We start from the raw sequence: 18,520 nt of genomic DNA on the forward strand, positions 1-18,520 counted from the left end.
TTTTCTTGTGAAATTAAAAACTTCTTGCCACAAAAAGCTAGCTAATAATATGGCACATAAATCTTTCTTTCACAACATTTCGTTCTATATATGCCAAAAATAAATAAATGACCAAACCAAGGCTCCTGACCATGCTTGGCATCTGACCAGCTTAATGCATGGAAAGGTTGAGATTACCCAAATACAGAAGCTAAAAGAGTTTGCACTTTATTGTATTGTCAGCACCACACTGTCTGAAAAAAAAAGAAAAAACCTCAATAACACCCATTTGTTTTGATACACTCACTGGTCCAATTAAAGGTAGGGCATTGCAGCTACAGGGGAACGACTAAATGAAAATAAAGTACAAAAATATCTTTGAACATATCTCCCATCAACTGGTCATATAATTAAAAAAATACCATCAACTCTGCCAATATAAAACACACAGAACAATGTCTGTCACTCACAGTATCAAGGTTGGCTGAACGTTGCTATATTTGCAGTACCGTAAGTACACAAGGTGTTAATCCTCCTGGGCTGTGCTCAAAAATTATTTAACATTCAGACTATTATTTAGCATACAGCTGGTTAGCAGTTTTCCCCTAAAATGTTGGCTTCGATCCCACATTTTTTTGTTCTGGCACATACCTGGAGCTGTAAAGGGCTGAGTCCAGAAGCAGCAGCAGCTGCCATTGTTGATGGAATGAACTGCACAGGGTAGTTATCACCTGTCGGGAGAACAATGCGTGCAGGTTCAGACAATGAGCAGAGAATAGCAGCAGACAAGTGCAAACATGGTCCTAGGATTGCCTGTGCTCCACAGCACTCCTCTAAGCCTAAACATCTGCAAAAACAAAAGGCTTCACCGGGCACAGACTTGCCATGCTCCCTTGGAACTTTTTTGTTAGCAGATAGCTGGTAGGCAAACTGGCAAAACATAAATGTGATACTCGTGATTTTCATTTTCAAAAGCAAATGTTCGAATCAAGCGTGTAAAGCTTGGGCACAAAATGGGTCTTAAGGCCATAGACACACAGACAAGATAACCCAGGAAACTCCAGTGGTTCCCAGAAGAAAAGAGTTGTTGTCGGCACATGTTTCTTAAAACAGGATAAAATTGTCATAACCCAAGAAATTTCAGCCCTGTTTAATGCAGGGTGATTTCTTTTCAGCATCGTGTGGGTCTTTCCTGGGAAAGCTACCTACTTGGCTCAACACAGTTTGGGTTGTTTCTTGTTTTGCTTTGAGGTTCTCGCTTGGAACAACTCCTTTAAGGTAGCCATAGAGAAAAACAAAATTAAATCACTTCTAAAAATAGCATGAAATATAATTTTAACTTTCTCTTAGATCTACTGAAGTTGATGTTACAGTTACATGAAGATACAGGCACTAAAATTTCTGTGTTCTGTTCCCTGGAAACTGAAAATGTGTGCCCTCTGCATTGAGGGGACAACAAATACCCCAGAAAATAAGAGATACTATTGATCCAAAATAAGCATCGCAACATTATATCTTATAGCATCTATGGGTGTTCCCATTACTAAGTCACTGCAATAATGCATCACACAGTGCCATTGGGATTCTTAGTCAATGTAAAGAACGAAGGAAGGCTGAAATAATTTAGCAGTGTAATCGGTAACATGAAAATTAATACAGTGATGGGTAAATTGCACAGTAGGTATGATTTAATGGAATACCACCTTGGCTCAAGCTCCTTATTTAAAGTCAGCGTTATGTACTACCTGTAGACTACACTTTAATAGGCTGCTCCTCTGTACATTTTTGAGATTTTCAGTAATCAGTCTGTTTTACATGAACCTTTCCACACTGAAAGCAAAACATAGCAACGAGGGAAAATACAGAAATACAAAATAATATAATCAGGACATTCCAAGAGTTAGATTATTTTTTTTTTGTCACCCCCACAATAGCTGAAGTCTTTGCAGTCACTGGATTCCTCAGAACTCTCCCTTTTTACCACCTGAAGTGCTATTATATTCAGGTTGGTTTAAATGTTTGGTTGTTTCACTTTTTTAATAAATTGTACATGTCTAATCCACAAGGTCTTTTTGCATCATATCCATAATACCTCATCAGACCATTGAGCACAGTATGCGCTTGTACACAGTCCAGTAACAATTGGATTCTGATTGCATATGGGGCTCTGCTACAATGCATTCACTAACACTATATTGTACTGGTGTCCTATGGAGTAATGTTCAAAATATCTCCTCTTATTTTCCCCCTTCCATGAGGTTGATTTTAGTTTGCAATGATGTTGTTTGGTTTTTTTTCTTAAAAAAAAAAAAAAAAAAAAAGGCAACAAAAACCCCCTAGATCCTTTTTGTAAAGTACTAAAGCTGTCTCTTTACGGTTAAACAATTCTACTCATCTCTTTGATATTTATATGAAATTATCTGAATAAATAAGATCCTAATCTAAGTTAAATAATGTTTCTTTCAGAAATATCTTACAAGGTTTTAAAAAAATCACAAAGATTTTGAATTAATGATGCTTTAAATGGGGGGGAAAATAACCATCGGAGTTACCAGCATGGACTGCCTTGCAGAACATTTCGGAGGCATTCTTTCTTTAAATATCATGAATTATTCATTCCTGTTCCACACAGCAATCTCTTCTTTCTCCCTCCCCCTCCGCATACACTTTTTAAGTTCAATACCAGTTGCTTTATTTGTACTAAAACATTTTCCATGTCAAACATATTTTTAAAAAAATCAAACTCTAAAAGAATTCCCTGCGGCACTCCTTTTTCACAGCTGTCATGCTCCTATGGTTTGAAATAGCCAGATATTTTATACACACACACACACGCACGCACGCCTGCACACACACACACAGAGTTTTTGGCTTCACAGTTAATTTAATAGTATCTCTACCACGCCCTGTAGTGTTCTCTTGCTCACCTGCTGGCTACAGTTCTTTCTTTTGTTACAGGAAAAATAATTTTACAGTTAGGCCATTTCTTTGTTATTAAATCATAATACTGTCCCTTTCCCCCCTCATCTTAACATGCTAAATTAGGGCTAAGTCCTTAGCAGTACTATTGTGCTGAGAACAAAAATTAATACTCTTTCAGCTTTGGAGTACTTTACTGACACCAAGCAGTGAAAGCAGAGCAAAGGTACTTTTTTTCTCCCTTGAGGAAACTGCAGGGAATGGGTTGGTTTTAATTTTTAATTACAGAAGGTACATATTTCCCCCTCTCATTTTGTCAGTGCAAGAATGGATCAAGAAGCTTCTCAGTAGCTGTCTTGGCAAGAAATCAGTCAGTGTATTGTAGCAATTTTTTTCAAATTTGTTTCTCAATTTGGAATGCTTGCGTGAGGATCCATTCTTTCACATTCGTACAAAAGGCAGCAGAACATGTTCAAGCAGGTCTGCTTTAGGTACCGGTGTGTTCTGGCCTTTGATAACCAGGAGTGAGAAGAATGCCGGAAGAAGAAAATCCGTCATGTTTTGCAAACTGATCTCTTCAATCGCCTTGCTGTGCTGATTGTCTATTTACATTTGGCTGCTGTTGTTTATATATAAATTGGTGTTTACACGCCATGGAAAAGTATGCCAGACTTCTGTTTCATTTGTCAGGTTGAGCAACATTTCCAAATGAATAAAAGCAGTGAGCAACTGTACCGTGCTATTCTATATAGAAATAATGTAATTTTTTCTTTTTCTCTTGGATGAAGCGATGAAGCTTAGTGGACTTTATTTATAGGATGTATGGACTTACTTTCCAGATCAAGGCCTTGTGAGCTGTGAGGAAGGAAGGATGTCTGGCTCTTGCGAGACCCAGGGTAGGGGGAGGGTGTTGTTTTATTACCTGTCTTCCCTAAAACACAATTGTAAGACACAAGCTGACTCTCCTCATCTGACTTACAAAGTTTTCAGCTTGACAATGGTTTCCCTATTTGGGGATTGTAACGTAAAATCTGTCTTTTCACGCATGGATCTCAAACTGCCACTTGCACACTCTCCATGTGGAATCACAGAATAACAGGAAATGGAGTTGGAAGAGATGTAAGAGATCACAAATTCCAGGGCCCTGCCCTCGCAGGCATAATGAACATCTCTCCTCAGGCTGTTGTTGGGATACAGCAAGGATACAGATGCCTGCTCCTGCAACATTCCCACACAGGGCATGCATTTTGCTTGTGTAGAGGCATCAGGATTGAGGACGATGTTAACAGTGGTAACTGGCTATGGCAACGCTTTGGAGCATCTTCCCTGTCCGATGACACTACCTCAGTTCTGCCCGTGTTCTAAGCAGGGTTTGCCACAACACTGCCTTATTGCCATCCTCATGTTGCAGCAGAACCAGTTGCCCCAACAACCGTCTGTCTGCGGGTAAAGAACTTCAGTGCAAAGCCCAGTTGAAAATATTCAGCTGCCTGTTACCACTTCCAGCTCTTACCTCAACATTTAGGAGTGAGGCACATATGGATTGCTACAACAAATCCTGAAGTTACGGATTCCTTGTTTCAATGAGTAAAACCCAACGTGACAGACTTTAACTCAGTCCTGGGGAATTTCCATTAGAACCAAACTCATGCAGCACCTCTGCCATGCTAAGATACACGGCCAACTCAGTACACAGTTGATTTGATGTACGCTTTCTTTTCTCACCTGCCAAGAGGAACAGCAGCCTACTGAAAATAGAGGACTGTGCTATGTAAAATTTAAACCACCTTACACCTTTAGGAAAGTTTTCTGAAAGGCCTGTTCCACATGGAAACTGCAATGATGGGCATCGATGAAATCCAGCAGATCTAACATGGAGTTAGTTACGTGGAATAGCTACTGTAATCAATGAGTTTAATCAGTTTGATGACAAATATGTCATAGTATTGGAATGTTCTGATGTCCAGTTGGATGACAATAAGCCTGACAGTTTTGTTTGTCGTGCTTTACCTGATTTTATTTTCATTTATTTCAAAGGAGTTACTGTTGATTTGCCCCAACGCAAGTAGGACCAGAACCAGGTCAAAACATTAGCTACATTTCTCACTATTTTTGCCACCATGCCAGGAAAACAGTCTCCATTTTCACATTTCATTGTATTGCCAGCATAGCAAAATCTCTTCTACATTATTTTTGTGTATAAAACAGAATGACCTAGGTAGGCAGACAGAAGTTGTTTCTTAGCCACTCTAATCATGGTCTTTATATACTTTCTGCATGAAATACGAAGAAATGTTCTGAAAATACGCTGCAGCTTATCACTCTACAAACCCTTTTAAATAGAGGTTTACAATTGCCATACCTCAATGTCTCTATTTTCCATAATCTTTTTCAGAGATGCTCCCCACATCTGGTAAAGAACTGATATAATAAAAAATATTTTCAGAAGACTATTGAGCAAAGTGATCATTCATTTCCAAGACACATGGATTGCTGATATGCAGCCAGCGTGGAGAGCAGCCCTCCCACTCTCTGCTCAGTGCAAACCGTAGCTCTGTTTGAGCTCTGCTCAAAGTAGGGCCTGGCTCCTGTCCAGCATTACTCTGTATCTTTACTCTGCCATCATCCTCTTCCCTGCTCCCTCTTAGCCACAAAACTTGAAGGAAGTAATACTTTAGGCACTGCAAGATGGAGGAGGGAATTGTCTTCCTCCTTACCCCCACTCACTGTCTTCTCCTCTTGACCCAGGGCACTAATGGGGACAAGTTACTCATTCAATGATACTCCAATCCACTAACTTTTCCCGGATGCATGCGGTTGATTAACTGAAGGGAAACTCGCACTGGGAGAGGAGGTATAATGGTACTTATGCTACCCACTGGTTCCAAGTAGTAAGTATGGTGGTCACAGTCAGAAAGACAGCACAGTTGCTTTGCTGCTCTTAGAATGCAAAATAATTACATTAACTGTGTAGCATCTCTGGGCAAGTATTAGCTTCCTAACAGCTGCCGCTCTCAGCTTCCCACTGGAATAAGTGGCAACCCCCACAACCAGGTACTCTACGAGGCTCGTCAAGCGCCTGCAGGTCAATAGTCACAACAGTCATTTGAGATGCACAGCGCCCTAAAGTTTTAATTAATCCGGTATACAGTATAAATACTGAAATATGTATAAAAAATTAATTAGGTGGTCTATGCAGCTCTGATTTCTCAATTAGTACTTACCATGCCGGAAAATTATATTACATGACTTTGAGATACATAAGGAAGCATGGGACTTTGGGGATTTTTTTTCTAATGTAATTATTACTTGTCATCAGTACTTGCTAACTTTGGCCTGTTTCGCTTCCTGGAGCTCCAAAATATCGGGGGGGAAGGGTTACAGCCACCTCATGTGGCATCTCATCCTGCCAGGCAGTAGGAAACTCTGTCCTGTCAAGCTTTAATAAAAATCATAGCTGTATATCAGCAGTTCCTCAAGTTTTCTATTCATAATAACTTTCTGAGCTCAGGAGTTCAGGAGGAACTCAGGCACGTGCTGGAAGGGCCTCAGAACCTAGTAAATTCCTGTCTCTTCTAGTGGTCATTCCATTTAGGGCATGACCTAGTGTAGTTTGTTATAAGACGACCTAGTGTAGTTTGTTATAAGACGACCATTTTCTTCCTTCAAGGCGTAGAGGTTAAGTGCAGATTTGCAACAGTACTCGGTAACTGCTATCTGGGCATTGACCTAAACAGCCATGAAATTGGTTCCCACTTAGCCCATGAAGATATAGCTGCAGGGACATGTGCACATAATTATACCCCCACTTGTAGACCAAGGCAGGACTTCTCATCTTGGCTGCACTGTCACACTAACACTGATATGGTGCTTCGAAGTCAGAGCTGGCTTATATCTAGCCCATTTTGCGGGCAAGGCAAATTAAGTGACTGTGCACACAACATTTGACATTCCCTAAATGACACAGTCAGTTTCAAAAGTACTCACTTCCCACAGCTCCTGTTATTGAAATCCCTCTCACTGTATGTTCTGAATGTAAAGAAAACTGGCAGAGTCAAAACACAGTCTTGCCTACTTCAAACTAGAGTAAAATTAAATAGAAACTAATCAGGCAACCAAAAAGAAAACGGTAAGTATCTAAAGGGTTAGTCCATCTCCTATCTTTCCTCAGAAGTATGAGCAAGTCTAAACTGACAGTTCTAGAGGTGAAAGTTTCATTTCTCACAAAGGTAGAAGAGTACAGGTAGTAGCAGTCAAGTTCATAAATATTCCTCAGAAATGACTTTGAAGAACCCTCTCTATGAAAGAGCGTAGCTTAAATCTCCAGTTTCATTAATTCCTTAACTACTGTGCCGAGAGTGCCAAAAATAGGAATTAATCAATACCAAGTGTAGTTATGGTGGGTTTTTTATTATGATGTCTCTCCAACAGAAATTACTAACCTGCGCAGCTACCATTGCCACACATACTATACAATTTGAGAAATACATTAAAAATATCTTCATTTCTTGCAAGCCACTGGGTATAATCATATCATTCTGACTTCTGATCTTTACTAGCATCAGCTGGATATAAACCACTAACATACTAGCAAACAGCTTAGCTGTGTTCTGAGATATCTAGGCCTCAATTTCTGACTACACTGCATTCCAGCAAGTAAAAAAATGCCCTAAAGCATATCACCTACTGCTATGACGTCAATAGGATCACAGGTAAAGCAGTACAAGCTCAATAAAGTGTTAGGGTAGGTACTGAAGGAACACATTAGAATAAGTGCAGAAATCTGTTCTTGTGCAGGAAATCATGCTGATATTCTTCTTCCTGAGTTATTATGGTACCAAGTAGCCCACAGAGCCAAAATCAACATGATGTGATTTGACACACCACCTTTCAGGGGGAAGCACAACCAACAGCTTAATCATTAATAGTCACTATTCAGAAAGCATCTCAGATTAAAATGGAAAAAGCAAGGAAACTAAAGCACATGCTTTCTCCTGTCTGTGAGAAGAAAGGTATTAGCCAGGGTGTCATAGACAATTTCCACAACTGGCAACTCTTATGTCTTTGCAGACAAAATATTCTTCGCTTTGGTCCCCAGCTGTTGTGAGGTGGTGATATGTGTGAATAACCACCACCCTGTGCCATCTAGAGCTAGCTGTCTTTCAGAGCTCACTAACCAGTTCCTGCTTACAGCGTGCCAGTTTGTCAAATTGGAGAACTTTGGGATTTTTAAACCTGAAAATAAGATAATAACTGGACAAAAATTCTGTGTTTAAAGAGGAACGTCTCTAGACTAAAGAGACAGAAGGAAGTGGGACAAACGGAAATGCTTGCTGAAATCCTGCTTGGCCTCACTTCATCTAATATTAAGTAAACTTGCTAGAAAAGATTTTAGGTTCAACCTGGCTTTTAATCAGTATGCTGTTTACATCATCTGTTATGAGGCTTTACTTTGGATTTGACCCTGCTCCCGCTGCAGTCAACAGCAAAACCACCACTAACATCAGTGGGAGAAGGATCAATGCTTTACTTTGTACATTTCATATTTAATGTCAAAAAGAAACCGGTATTAATGTTTTGTAGTTATTAGTTATCAGGTTAATATGCTAAAGGCAGCTTGACAGGGAATACTATTAATGAGCAAAATAAGGTTGCTGCTTCTGGTCTGAGGTCACTTACAAAGAATGTACAAATGAAAATAAGGTTGACTTTTATTTACTTAACTATCTTCCTACATTGAATTCCTTTGGCAACGTGTCTTTAAACATTTAAAGCCCTGTTTACAAGGAGGCTCTGAAAGTAGCTTCAAACCATTATATCCCTAATTGAATTCCCCAGGAGTCCTGTAAACTCGGAGGAAAAAAGAAAGAAATCATAACATATGCTAAATCATCTCAAAACATATTTCACTGCAAGGTTATGTGACCTGTTTGTTACATGTCTGAATGATGACTGGGACTGAACTACTGAAACGTTTTATTATTCAGATTGAAATCAAACAAAAAGTTACCCATTTGAAGCCTGCTAATTAAATTATATTTCCTCTGACTTTTATCACTAATTAAGAGTAAGAATTTTGGCACAAAAGACAAGTACACAGAAGATAACAGAATTAATTAAAGATACATAGCCTTTGTATAATGACACAGGGCAGACCAGATGCAAATCATTATGCAAGTGGGCCAATATGTTTAGAGCACATGATTTTGTGGGAAATAAAGGTGAAAAACCCCATGATGTTCAATACCCAATGTTTCATCCACCTCCTTCAAACCAGAAGGGTTTTTTTCAACTGGAGTTAGCTGCAAAACTTCACATTATTTCCAACCAGCTACACCTGTTGTGTAACATCATCAATATGAGACAGATCACACAAGAAGCTACAGTTAGTATCTTAAAATGTCAAACAGCTTCACATCCCTTTCAGCTTACCTGGCTTGTAAGTTATTCCTGGGGGGAAGAGGAATCCCTGCTGGGCTGCAGCAGCCGCTGCCAGCGTCCGCTGGTCGTGTGGAAAAATTGGGATCATGAGCGGAGGCATGTGACCCTGAACCTGCTAAACAGAAGAGAGCCTCTGATCAGAAATAGCACAAATTTGTCTTGACAGGTATTTCTCCAGTACTGATAGTGTTCTTGTGTTCACACAGTCCCACAGAACCTTCGCCTTAATGTAATCCCTGCCAATTTCACATTATCACATCAAAGCCCTCACTAACATTGTTTTCCCTCAGTGTCAAAGGTGTAACAGTCTCAATGAACTGCACGTTTCCCCACTTCTTCCCGGTTCTCTTTTTTTTTTTCTTGATTAATATTCCCTGTCCTGGCACAAGGTAAAAAAATGTACAAAACCTTTCTAGTATACCATAAGTTCTTTAAAAAGAAGAGCACTACATATTTCTATTAATTTTTCACAAGTTTTCTCATCTTTGGTCACAGACAGCAGAGTGACAAGCATTTTAGAAGTAACCTAACGCTGCAGTAGCTACTTTGATGTTCAAATTTTACTATCCTTAGGGCAATTTTAATTCTGAGATCTTACAATATTGTATTGTTCACATATATACCAACAACTCGGGTATGTTATTTCAAAATCTCACCACAGTATTAAATAGTCTTCTAGACAACACCCCGGGTCTTAAGATTTAAGGCTCAAACATCTTGGCTCCCAATTAAACTAACATCCTTTGCCATACACACCTCACTATAACATATAAATTGCATGTCTGTCTAAGCAGTTTTATAGCTTTATGCACTATCATGTAGCTTGGTAATTATGGAGCTATATTCAGAGACCATTTCAGAATAAAACCTACTATATCAAATTTAATTTGACCTTAATAAATGTATCAAAAAGCACAAACATGCAACAGCAAAAAATCCTTCACCTTATACCAGCATTTGTATTCAACATATAGAAAACAGGAGATGTGGTAGAATCGTGTCTGTTAAATCCACACGTTAATTTCCTAGTTCCTTAGTGCATGCTACATGTGTTTCAGAGACAGTGGGTAGGATCACAAAGTTTTTATCCATCGTTCCTTAACCCCAGAAGTACCCAAGGGTTTGACTATGATTTTTCTGATTAGTAGTTAAGCAAACATATAATGGTTTATAGATCAAAGCCAGTAAATGTAGGAAGAAACTGGGTTTTTAAGCAGAAAAAAAAAATTGTTCTCATCCTACCATAAATCGGTGGCATTAAATACTATTAAAAAAGTTAAAGTACACTTCAAGCAATTTTTTTTTCATTTAATTCCTAAAAAACTTTTTTGGTCAAATCCCATATGTTGACCTATGACATTGTTTAAATAGTGCCAAATTTTCTTGTCATATCCCCATTACTTTCACAACCATTGATGCAGTGCAGAAATGCTACCGTGTGTGTCTATGAGGGTTAATTTACCAACAACTCTTCTCTTGGGAAAGCCCTAAGATGTAGGTTAATAAAGGTCAAGCGAAAAATAAACACTTTACAGTATTTTTTTGAATCCATTTCTCAGGAAAATCAACTTATAATAAAAAGGTCTTTGTGCAATTACTGCTATGGCACTGGGGCGTGAAAGAAAGTAGCTTTGAGCAGCTATTTCTCTCATTTTAGCTGAGGTAAGCCTGGCTGTGCATTTTAGGATATGAGTTAAACTTGGTTAGATTGGAGTTGATCCCCATGTGCCCAGCACAGGCATTTACCTCTGATAAAATGATGCTAGTTTTGCTGTGTGGCGTTCCTTTACACTGGCTCTACAGGAGTCCAGCAAATGAAAACCACAGGCTTTGTCTGACAGAAACAACTATAGGATATACTGAAAGGGATTCAACACAACGCAATTCACAATAATTTTCAGTAGTTCCCAACTATAGTACAATCAAGTGGACCCAAGGCTTAAGAAATATCCTTTTCAATCACCACACACAGAAAGTATTTCCATGGAGTTGCAAAGGCACAAGACACAAATGCAACCTCACAGGACGCAGAAGAGATCAGAGTGAGTCCTGTGATTAGAGTGATGCTACCTAAGTACCCATAGCAATACTTCACAATGTAGTGTCATAAATATCATTTGAAACATATAATAACAAAATCTTACAATGGTTATTTCCCAATGCAATCCTGTAGAGCTGGATCCACACCACTATATCCAAAAAGATATTTTTAAAAAACTTTCAAATAAAAGCAGTTCTGTAAATGTGGAGAATTACTATTGCATGTTCTTGCTATCTATAATTCTTCCTTTAAATACTACTCTGAATGCTGGATCAGGCCCTCAGCCTATATAAATCAATGTAAGTTTGGCTAAAGTGCCTTACATTTAAAGTGTAAGTTTGAGTTTACGCTTAAGAGAGTTATACAGAGTGAAAAAAGCCCATAGTGAATGGCAACCATTCCCTCCCATGGGTCTTCCCTCTGGCACATATTAAATACTATTCCTAGGTAACTGTTGGTTTCACTCAATTATCATATACATTGGCGTCAATTTTCAGCACAGGTCAACTGAAAAGCATAAATAAGCATTAAAAACGAAGAGAACGTACAAGTATCATTGATCACTGAATTATTAAAGATGTAAAACGAATGCCAAAAAGCAGTAGACACCTTGATTTTTGACAATTTTTTTTTCCTGAGGCTTTTATTATTATTATTTTGATTTTACTGAGGGGGGAGAAATTGGGAGGAGGGGTTGATTGGTGTACTTCATAAAATCGGCTACATGCCCAGAAATTTTAATTGCTGAGATGTTCCTCAGGTCTTTCTGAAAACCAAGACCGTAGCAGATGCCCGAGAAACATTCTGACTCTGTCTCTTCTCATTCGTAAAAATAGCGTATTGTTGGATCAGCGCTTTCCCCTTTTGTCTCCTCTGTGCTAAGTTGTTGATGATGCCATTTTTTGCCATCTGCCCCAGAGCTTCATTAAAGATACATGAATGGACTAACTGGGCTGCTATCTTGTGAGGAACAGGTGCTATTGTTTGTCCCCGAAGACTTGCACTAAAGATCTCACTCAGAATACTTGAGAAAGAGCATCTGCAGCAGTCAGTCAGAGAGTAACTTGGCAGAGCCCGTACTATGGGCTAATATGCAAACAGTGACACTCAGGGGGACTCATTTTCTCTTTCATGAAGATTATTTATTTTTTTGTGTGACGGGTAGTAAATGTTTGGTTTTGAACAATTCTGCCAGTCTACACCTTTAACTGAACTGTACAAACCCTGGAGGAAAGCTGAGTATATTCTTTCCAAAATTCAGTTCTGCAACCTTGAGTAAAATCATCTCTTCTCTAAAGCTACCTCATAAAAATTAATCTTTGTTTCTATACAACAAGCTCAAGTTTAACTGTGCTAAACATGAGAAGCCACTAAGATTAGGGAACTCTTAAAAGGTAGCGTACCATTCCTTTAATATCCCGTCACAACTCTGACAGCCCTTGGGAACTGATTACAGCACTTCCTTGCCTGACATCTAAGTCAGGAAGCAACTTTAGAGCAAATCAGCCCTGATTAGTTCAAGAAGCAACTTCCAATTTGATTCTCCCTGAAATAATAAAAGCTGGTGGCCCGTTTGATAAGCTGGGCAAATCTGCGGTGCTTTGTCCCACAGTCATGTGAATGCTAATCTAAGAAATTGGCTGGACAATCCTCCTTGTTAAAAAGTCATTGATGGTTAGTGTTGTGCATGGAAAATGGAAGCCAAAGTGATATGTTATACAAAAATAATGCCTTGAATGAAAACAATCTGCCTCTTTTGGATAAGGAACACAGCACATTTAGTGAGAATAAGGAATAAGAAGAGTTCTGTCTTTAAAAACCAAAGCTGCCTCTACAACAACTAACATTGCAGCTAGAGAAGTAAAGGCATTCAGAGAAAAGGATGGCAACAGTGCAAGCAAAAAGGATTTCTGCTTAACTGCGAGGATCACAGGTAAATCCCACCCCATAATGGCATCTGAATTCCTTGCAAACTTTTCAAGATCAAACCTGAGAAGTTGCGTCTCTGTTGCACAGTTTACTTCAGTAAAAGGGAGAATCAAGTGCCATCTTTTTGAGAGATAGTAATAACAATCTTTATAATATTTTAACCCTTCCTTAAAGCTTTCTTCTTTTGTTACAACCAGCACTAGTATAAAACAGTGTGATAGGCTAAATATGCTCTAATTGCCTAGAAAAATCCAACATAACTATTTATAACCATTGCCCCCGACTTCCACCAATAAAATCTCTGGACCCTGTTCTCAACTTGTAGAAATCTTAAGATTCGTATTGAATCTAACAGACTACCTGTTAGCTGACAAACCAGTCTTTTTCATAGTTTAAACTTGAATTTCTACCTAAGATTTTTTTAACTTACTGAATAATTGGTATAGCCAGACTACAAATTTAACATGCCATTAAGCTTTTAATTTCCATAGTAAAAATGTGTTTGAGTTTTTCTACTCTCTCATTCAAAAAGTACAGTGTAATAGAAGAGTTTCCCAGCTAATGGCAGCGTATCAAGTAAAAATTTTCAGAATGCTCAAAATATGATACAACATAATGGCTATAACTGACAGCTCAACAGGTTACATTTTAGGTTGACTCATTTTAAAAATCTTAATGGCGCTGAAAGCAGAGTTTGTGCCTCTGGTACTACTCGTGCAAGTTTTTAAATACCCTACATATTGTATGTATTTACCTAGTCTGCATTTTAAATAGTCTGTATACAATACATAGCACTATTATTTTTATACTACCATTGGAATTTTATTTATTTCAATAACTACTATTGAGTTTAGTTGTTCTCTGTAAGAGAAGAAATATGAAAAGTTTTGTTAACTTGAATTTTATTTCGATTAGGTCAATTTGGTGACTGCAAGAAAGCAAACACCATGTTGCATAAAGAAGTAGGGACTTGTATGAAAACTTACATATATGAAAGTCAGTAGGATCACTTAAATGCTTTAAAGCAGCTATGGGCTAAGATTTTTGCAGGTTTTGGCCCGAATCTCCTCCCCAGCTCTGCCAATATTGTAATGAATTCATGCCATGACTGACCCCTTTTCTGGTCTCAAAAAAGATCTATTTAGAAAAACTGCAGAAGAATTGTACTGAAAAAAATAAAGAGGTCTCTTTGATTATAATTGAATGGTCTAGCTGTTTTATTTGTGCTATTCTGATGGAGCAGAACAACTGTAAGGTTGGGTTAACTGACCGGTTCAGTTGTAAAGGATCTGCCGACTTTGTGTGCCAGTGGCTGGGTGGCTGGGCCTTTTGTTCTGAACTTAGAAATGTAACTGATGAACCCTCAAGGCTTTGAATTAATGCACCAACAATGCCTAACATCCTCTAATGTAAAGAAAATACGTGAGAGTGGACCCAAACGCTTAAGAGAGAAATCCCCTCTAGCACAAATAATCCCGGGGAAGCACCTGTGACTCTGTGTGAGGAGGAATGGCAACTGAAGAAAGGTGGGCTCCAACAAACCAAAAGTGATCACCCAAGCCCTGCATCGTAGCTAAGACTGAAAATGGTGTTGACATAGCTCCCACATTGAAAATTATTCAGAGACTACCTTCTGCTCCTGTTAGCAATATAGCATCACTGGAGCTGTATCTATATAGGGAGGTATATTATGTCCTAATTTATCTGCCATCTAATTATCTACAGTCTAATTGAAAAATATTTCCTCTCAGTGAAAGTACATGAGCCACAAAGAAAATGTCTGCCAATGAGATCCCAGGGGAAGTGTTGGCAAATAAACTGTAAAAAAGATACCATAGACTTGCACAGTGAGAGCATTTCATACGGGAAGTACTATGACAAATATGTAGCCCACTACTGAATTTCTAAATGGATTGTAACTGCTGTTTTCTTTCTTTTCCCCTATCGTTTTTTCCATTTGTCCAATAGTTCAGCATGATTCGGAGATTTTAGTCTACCACAGTGGCCACAACGTTGATGTGGAACTTGCAGCCGTGATCACAGAGCAAAACAGAGCATCCTTATTTTTTACTATTTCTTCCTCATTACTTTGAAACTTTAAATGAACTAAACTTAAATTCCATCTACTTTGGAAATAAAGAAGGGAGCAACAGAAAAATACTACCAACCACATTGAAAACAGAATAGTTTTAAACACTAGTTCTCATTTCATTTCTATTAGCTTCTTATTGTATTGCCCTGTTTTTATCTATCTCCTTGACTACCTGGAAATACCGAATTCAACTAAAGATGATCTCATGAAGTTAAGAGTATGATAAATGGTAATTAAATCTATTTAAATTGTCTGTATTTTAAGAAACTCTCACTAGGAGGGATGGAGAACATCTCTGCTATACAGAAATAAATAAAACATGTTATGCAAAAGTGAATTTATAGTTCATTTGGAATTAGAGATCTACCACCTTTTCAATCCATACAAATGCATAATCTTGTCAATTAAATATTATTGTTAAGGTCTAGTAGTATGTTAAAATCACTTTAAAGTGCAACTAAGGAAAATTCATGTGTGTTTATTACTCCTTAAGGGTCTATTAGTGGGTATTTTATTCAGATTTGTGTTGTAAAATCTGCATAAACTCAGCATATTGTTATCCCCATGTGTGCATTTGTTTGGTTAAAGCGTAACAGCAAATCTCTATTTCTGCAACTTCTGGAAAAGTCAAGAGAACTAAAACAGTCCTAATTTTAATCAGATACAAACAGTTATCTCTACAGAAGTGAAGAGTTGACTATTATGCAAATTGTCACAGTTAGTGGTCACCAAGCCATCACAGAAGACTGAGCAAGTCAATTATTTCAGATATTTCCAAAGACTAGTGAAGATGTATGTTTCTCATTTGCACCTTGTCTTATTCGTGCCAAAATAAGAAAAATATTGCAGCCTAATGATACTTGTTGATATTTTATATACGAAAGCTCCATTACTACAGCTCAAATCTAAATATAAATTATGTCAGAAATCCCTTATTAGCTTATGTTTTCATGGTGATATCAAAATGTGCAAGATTTTTGGAGTACATTGAAATTTCCTGTTGATGGAAAAATTTAGAGCAAGAGACGCTTTAAAATTTGCATTTCATATTGGTGCTTTCAAGCAGAGTTTTACCCCCACATCCTTTCAAGACAGAGTTCTTTTTTTCAGTAGTAGCCATCACTAGTTATTAACATGAAACTAATTCCCTCAATAGAAGGGCTTGCAATGTACAGTAGAAAAAATCATCTAATGCCACAACGCTGAAGATTGCTAAAGGAAGGATTGTCTTTCACTTTAAAGAACAGCTCCAGCAGAAGTGGGAATGAAAACAGAAACATCTTTCAATGCCTCTGATCAAAATCCTTCTGCTCGATAGACATAAAAAAGGTACAATAAAAGAACAGGTTGGGGGGTTTCTATTAAACAAATACAGAATATATCTGAAGTCCAGGGGTCACTGATGCTAACAGGAGTTCTGCAATTTACTTCGCTACAGAAAAGATATTTTCACTGATATTCCAAGATTTGTAACTGTATTGTATTGTAACTATATATGCACTTAAGAGCTTTTGAATACTTTACCGTTATTAATTAATTCAAGTTCAAAGACCCATCCAGAAGACAGTACTACAACTGTGGCTTACACAGGAGGACGTTTAAAGAGGCCTTGATTTCTTTTCCAGTTGGAGAAGTGACAATGCATAGTGGATAGAAAACAATGCCATTGTAATATGCTGCTCGTAACCTTTACACCTTTACCACACAACTGCATAAAGAGCTACCCAAAATGCAGAGCTATGGCTAACGAGGGACATGCTCTGTGAAAAATCAGGATGAGGTGGCTTTTGAGGAGGCACGTGCCGTTGCTACACAGTTTAGCCCTCGAACACTTGGCAGCATACAAGGGTGGAGGTGAGTCACAGCTGCAAAAAGGAGATGTGTTTCCCATCCCACCCAGTCCTGTGGCTGATTTCTTCAGGTATTTACTCCTCTGTGAATTTCCTCTTCTTTCTTATAGAGACAAATGTTGATATTTTTCCTCAAGCCTAAATGGATAATATTCAAGAGGGTAGGTCTAAGGAGGTGCTCGCATCTAAAGGGAATATTCTTGCTTCTGTATGTTTTTGAAAGAGATTTAATGCAGAATAGTAACCTAGATAATTTCCAGAAATCATGTGATGTTTATGGAGTGTCTAGTTTGAAACACAAAAGGTTATCAAAGGCAATTATGTGGAGAACTAGTTTAATACAGAAAACTCCTGTGTCTAGAGATCAAAGTCAAATCAGAATACTGATTGCATGCAAAAATTAATTTGTTCCATCTCTTCCTAGGATGCCTCAGATTTTGACACAATCTGACCATCTTTACTCAGAAAAGGCTCCAAGAAACTGGTGTGTTTGCACAGTATGACTGAGGTGATTGCCACTGCTAGGTATACAGTAATTATTGCAGATTTGGGAGTAAGCAACAGAGTTTCCAAACTTCCAGCAACACACACACAGCCTGCTTCCTTCCTACGCCAACTGTGTCTGGCTCAAATCAGTTATATTGGCTCCTCAACTTTCTACAGCATTCATGATTCATCTACATAAACATTTTGAAAGAACAAAATCACTAAAAAGGTAAAATAAGGCAGAAAACCGGGAAACTCCTATTTAAAATGAGCATTAGGCGTTTCTTATCTGAGTTTGGGTGTTAAAATTCCAGCAACACCTGTACTTCAGACATAAATCCACACTGTTGTGCTGCCTTTTCTGCAGAGGATCCTGATATTCAAGAAGGAATGCCAATCGTCCCATTTTCTGGCTTTCCCCGATTTGTCAGAACTCCAGTGTTATTTAAAGCATGCTCTCAGCTTGCGAATAGATCCTTGCCTTGAATCTTATGATCACACTCATGTTCGAGTGATGCTGCTCTCAAAGTTGGGATATTTTCTTCAGTTGCTCATGACAATCAGTGGGAATCGATAGCCCAAAGCTGTGCTGCAACTCCCTTTCTCTCTGCCTGCCGAACCTGCAGCGAAGGGCCGGCTCCTCTGAAACCGCAATGTGCCAGAGCTGGTGTGATGAAACACACGGGCAAATCTACATAGAATTACGGGGCAATAACAATGGCCCTTTGTCCAGCTGTGGCTGCTCCCCCTCTGCAGCCAGGCCTTATCTGCTCAGGAAATGCC

The 18,520-nt window shown here is 38.4% G+C and overlaps 1 protein-coding gene across 11 annotated transcripts in view; it reads right to left on the reverse strand.

The window, feature by feature from the left end:
- Window positions 1-18,520, reverse strand: part of SOX6 (SRY-box transcription factor 6) — a 381,266-nt gene that overhangs the window by 93,261 nt on the left and 269,485 nt on the right. For 9 of the 11 annotated variants that reach the window (XM_063331731.1, XM_063331728.1, XM_063331729.1 and 6 more), the window contains 2 exons: window positions 9,331-9,454; window positions 631-710 (listed from right to left, as the gene is read on the reverse strand). In XM_063331731.1, the coding sequence (XP_063187801.1) occupies window positions 631-710; window positions 9,331-9,454 (204 nt within the window). The remainder of the gene's footprint in view (window positions 1-630; window positions 711-9,330; window positions 9,455-18,520) is intronic. The other 2 variants (XM_063331725.1, XM_063331724.1) reach the window with 1 other exon arrangement.

Source organism: Chroicocephalus ridibundus, chromosome 4 (genome assembly GCF_963924245.1).
Source record: "Chroicocephalus ridibundus chromosome 4, bChrRid1.1, whole genome shotgun sequence".
Lineage (NCBI taxonomy): Eukaryota > Metazoa > Chordata > Aves > Charadriiformes > Laridae > Chroicocephalus > Chroicocephalus ridibundus.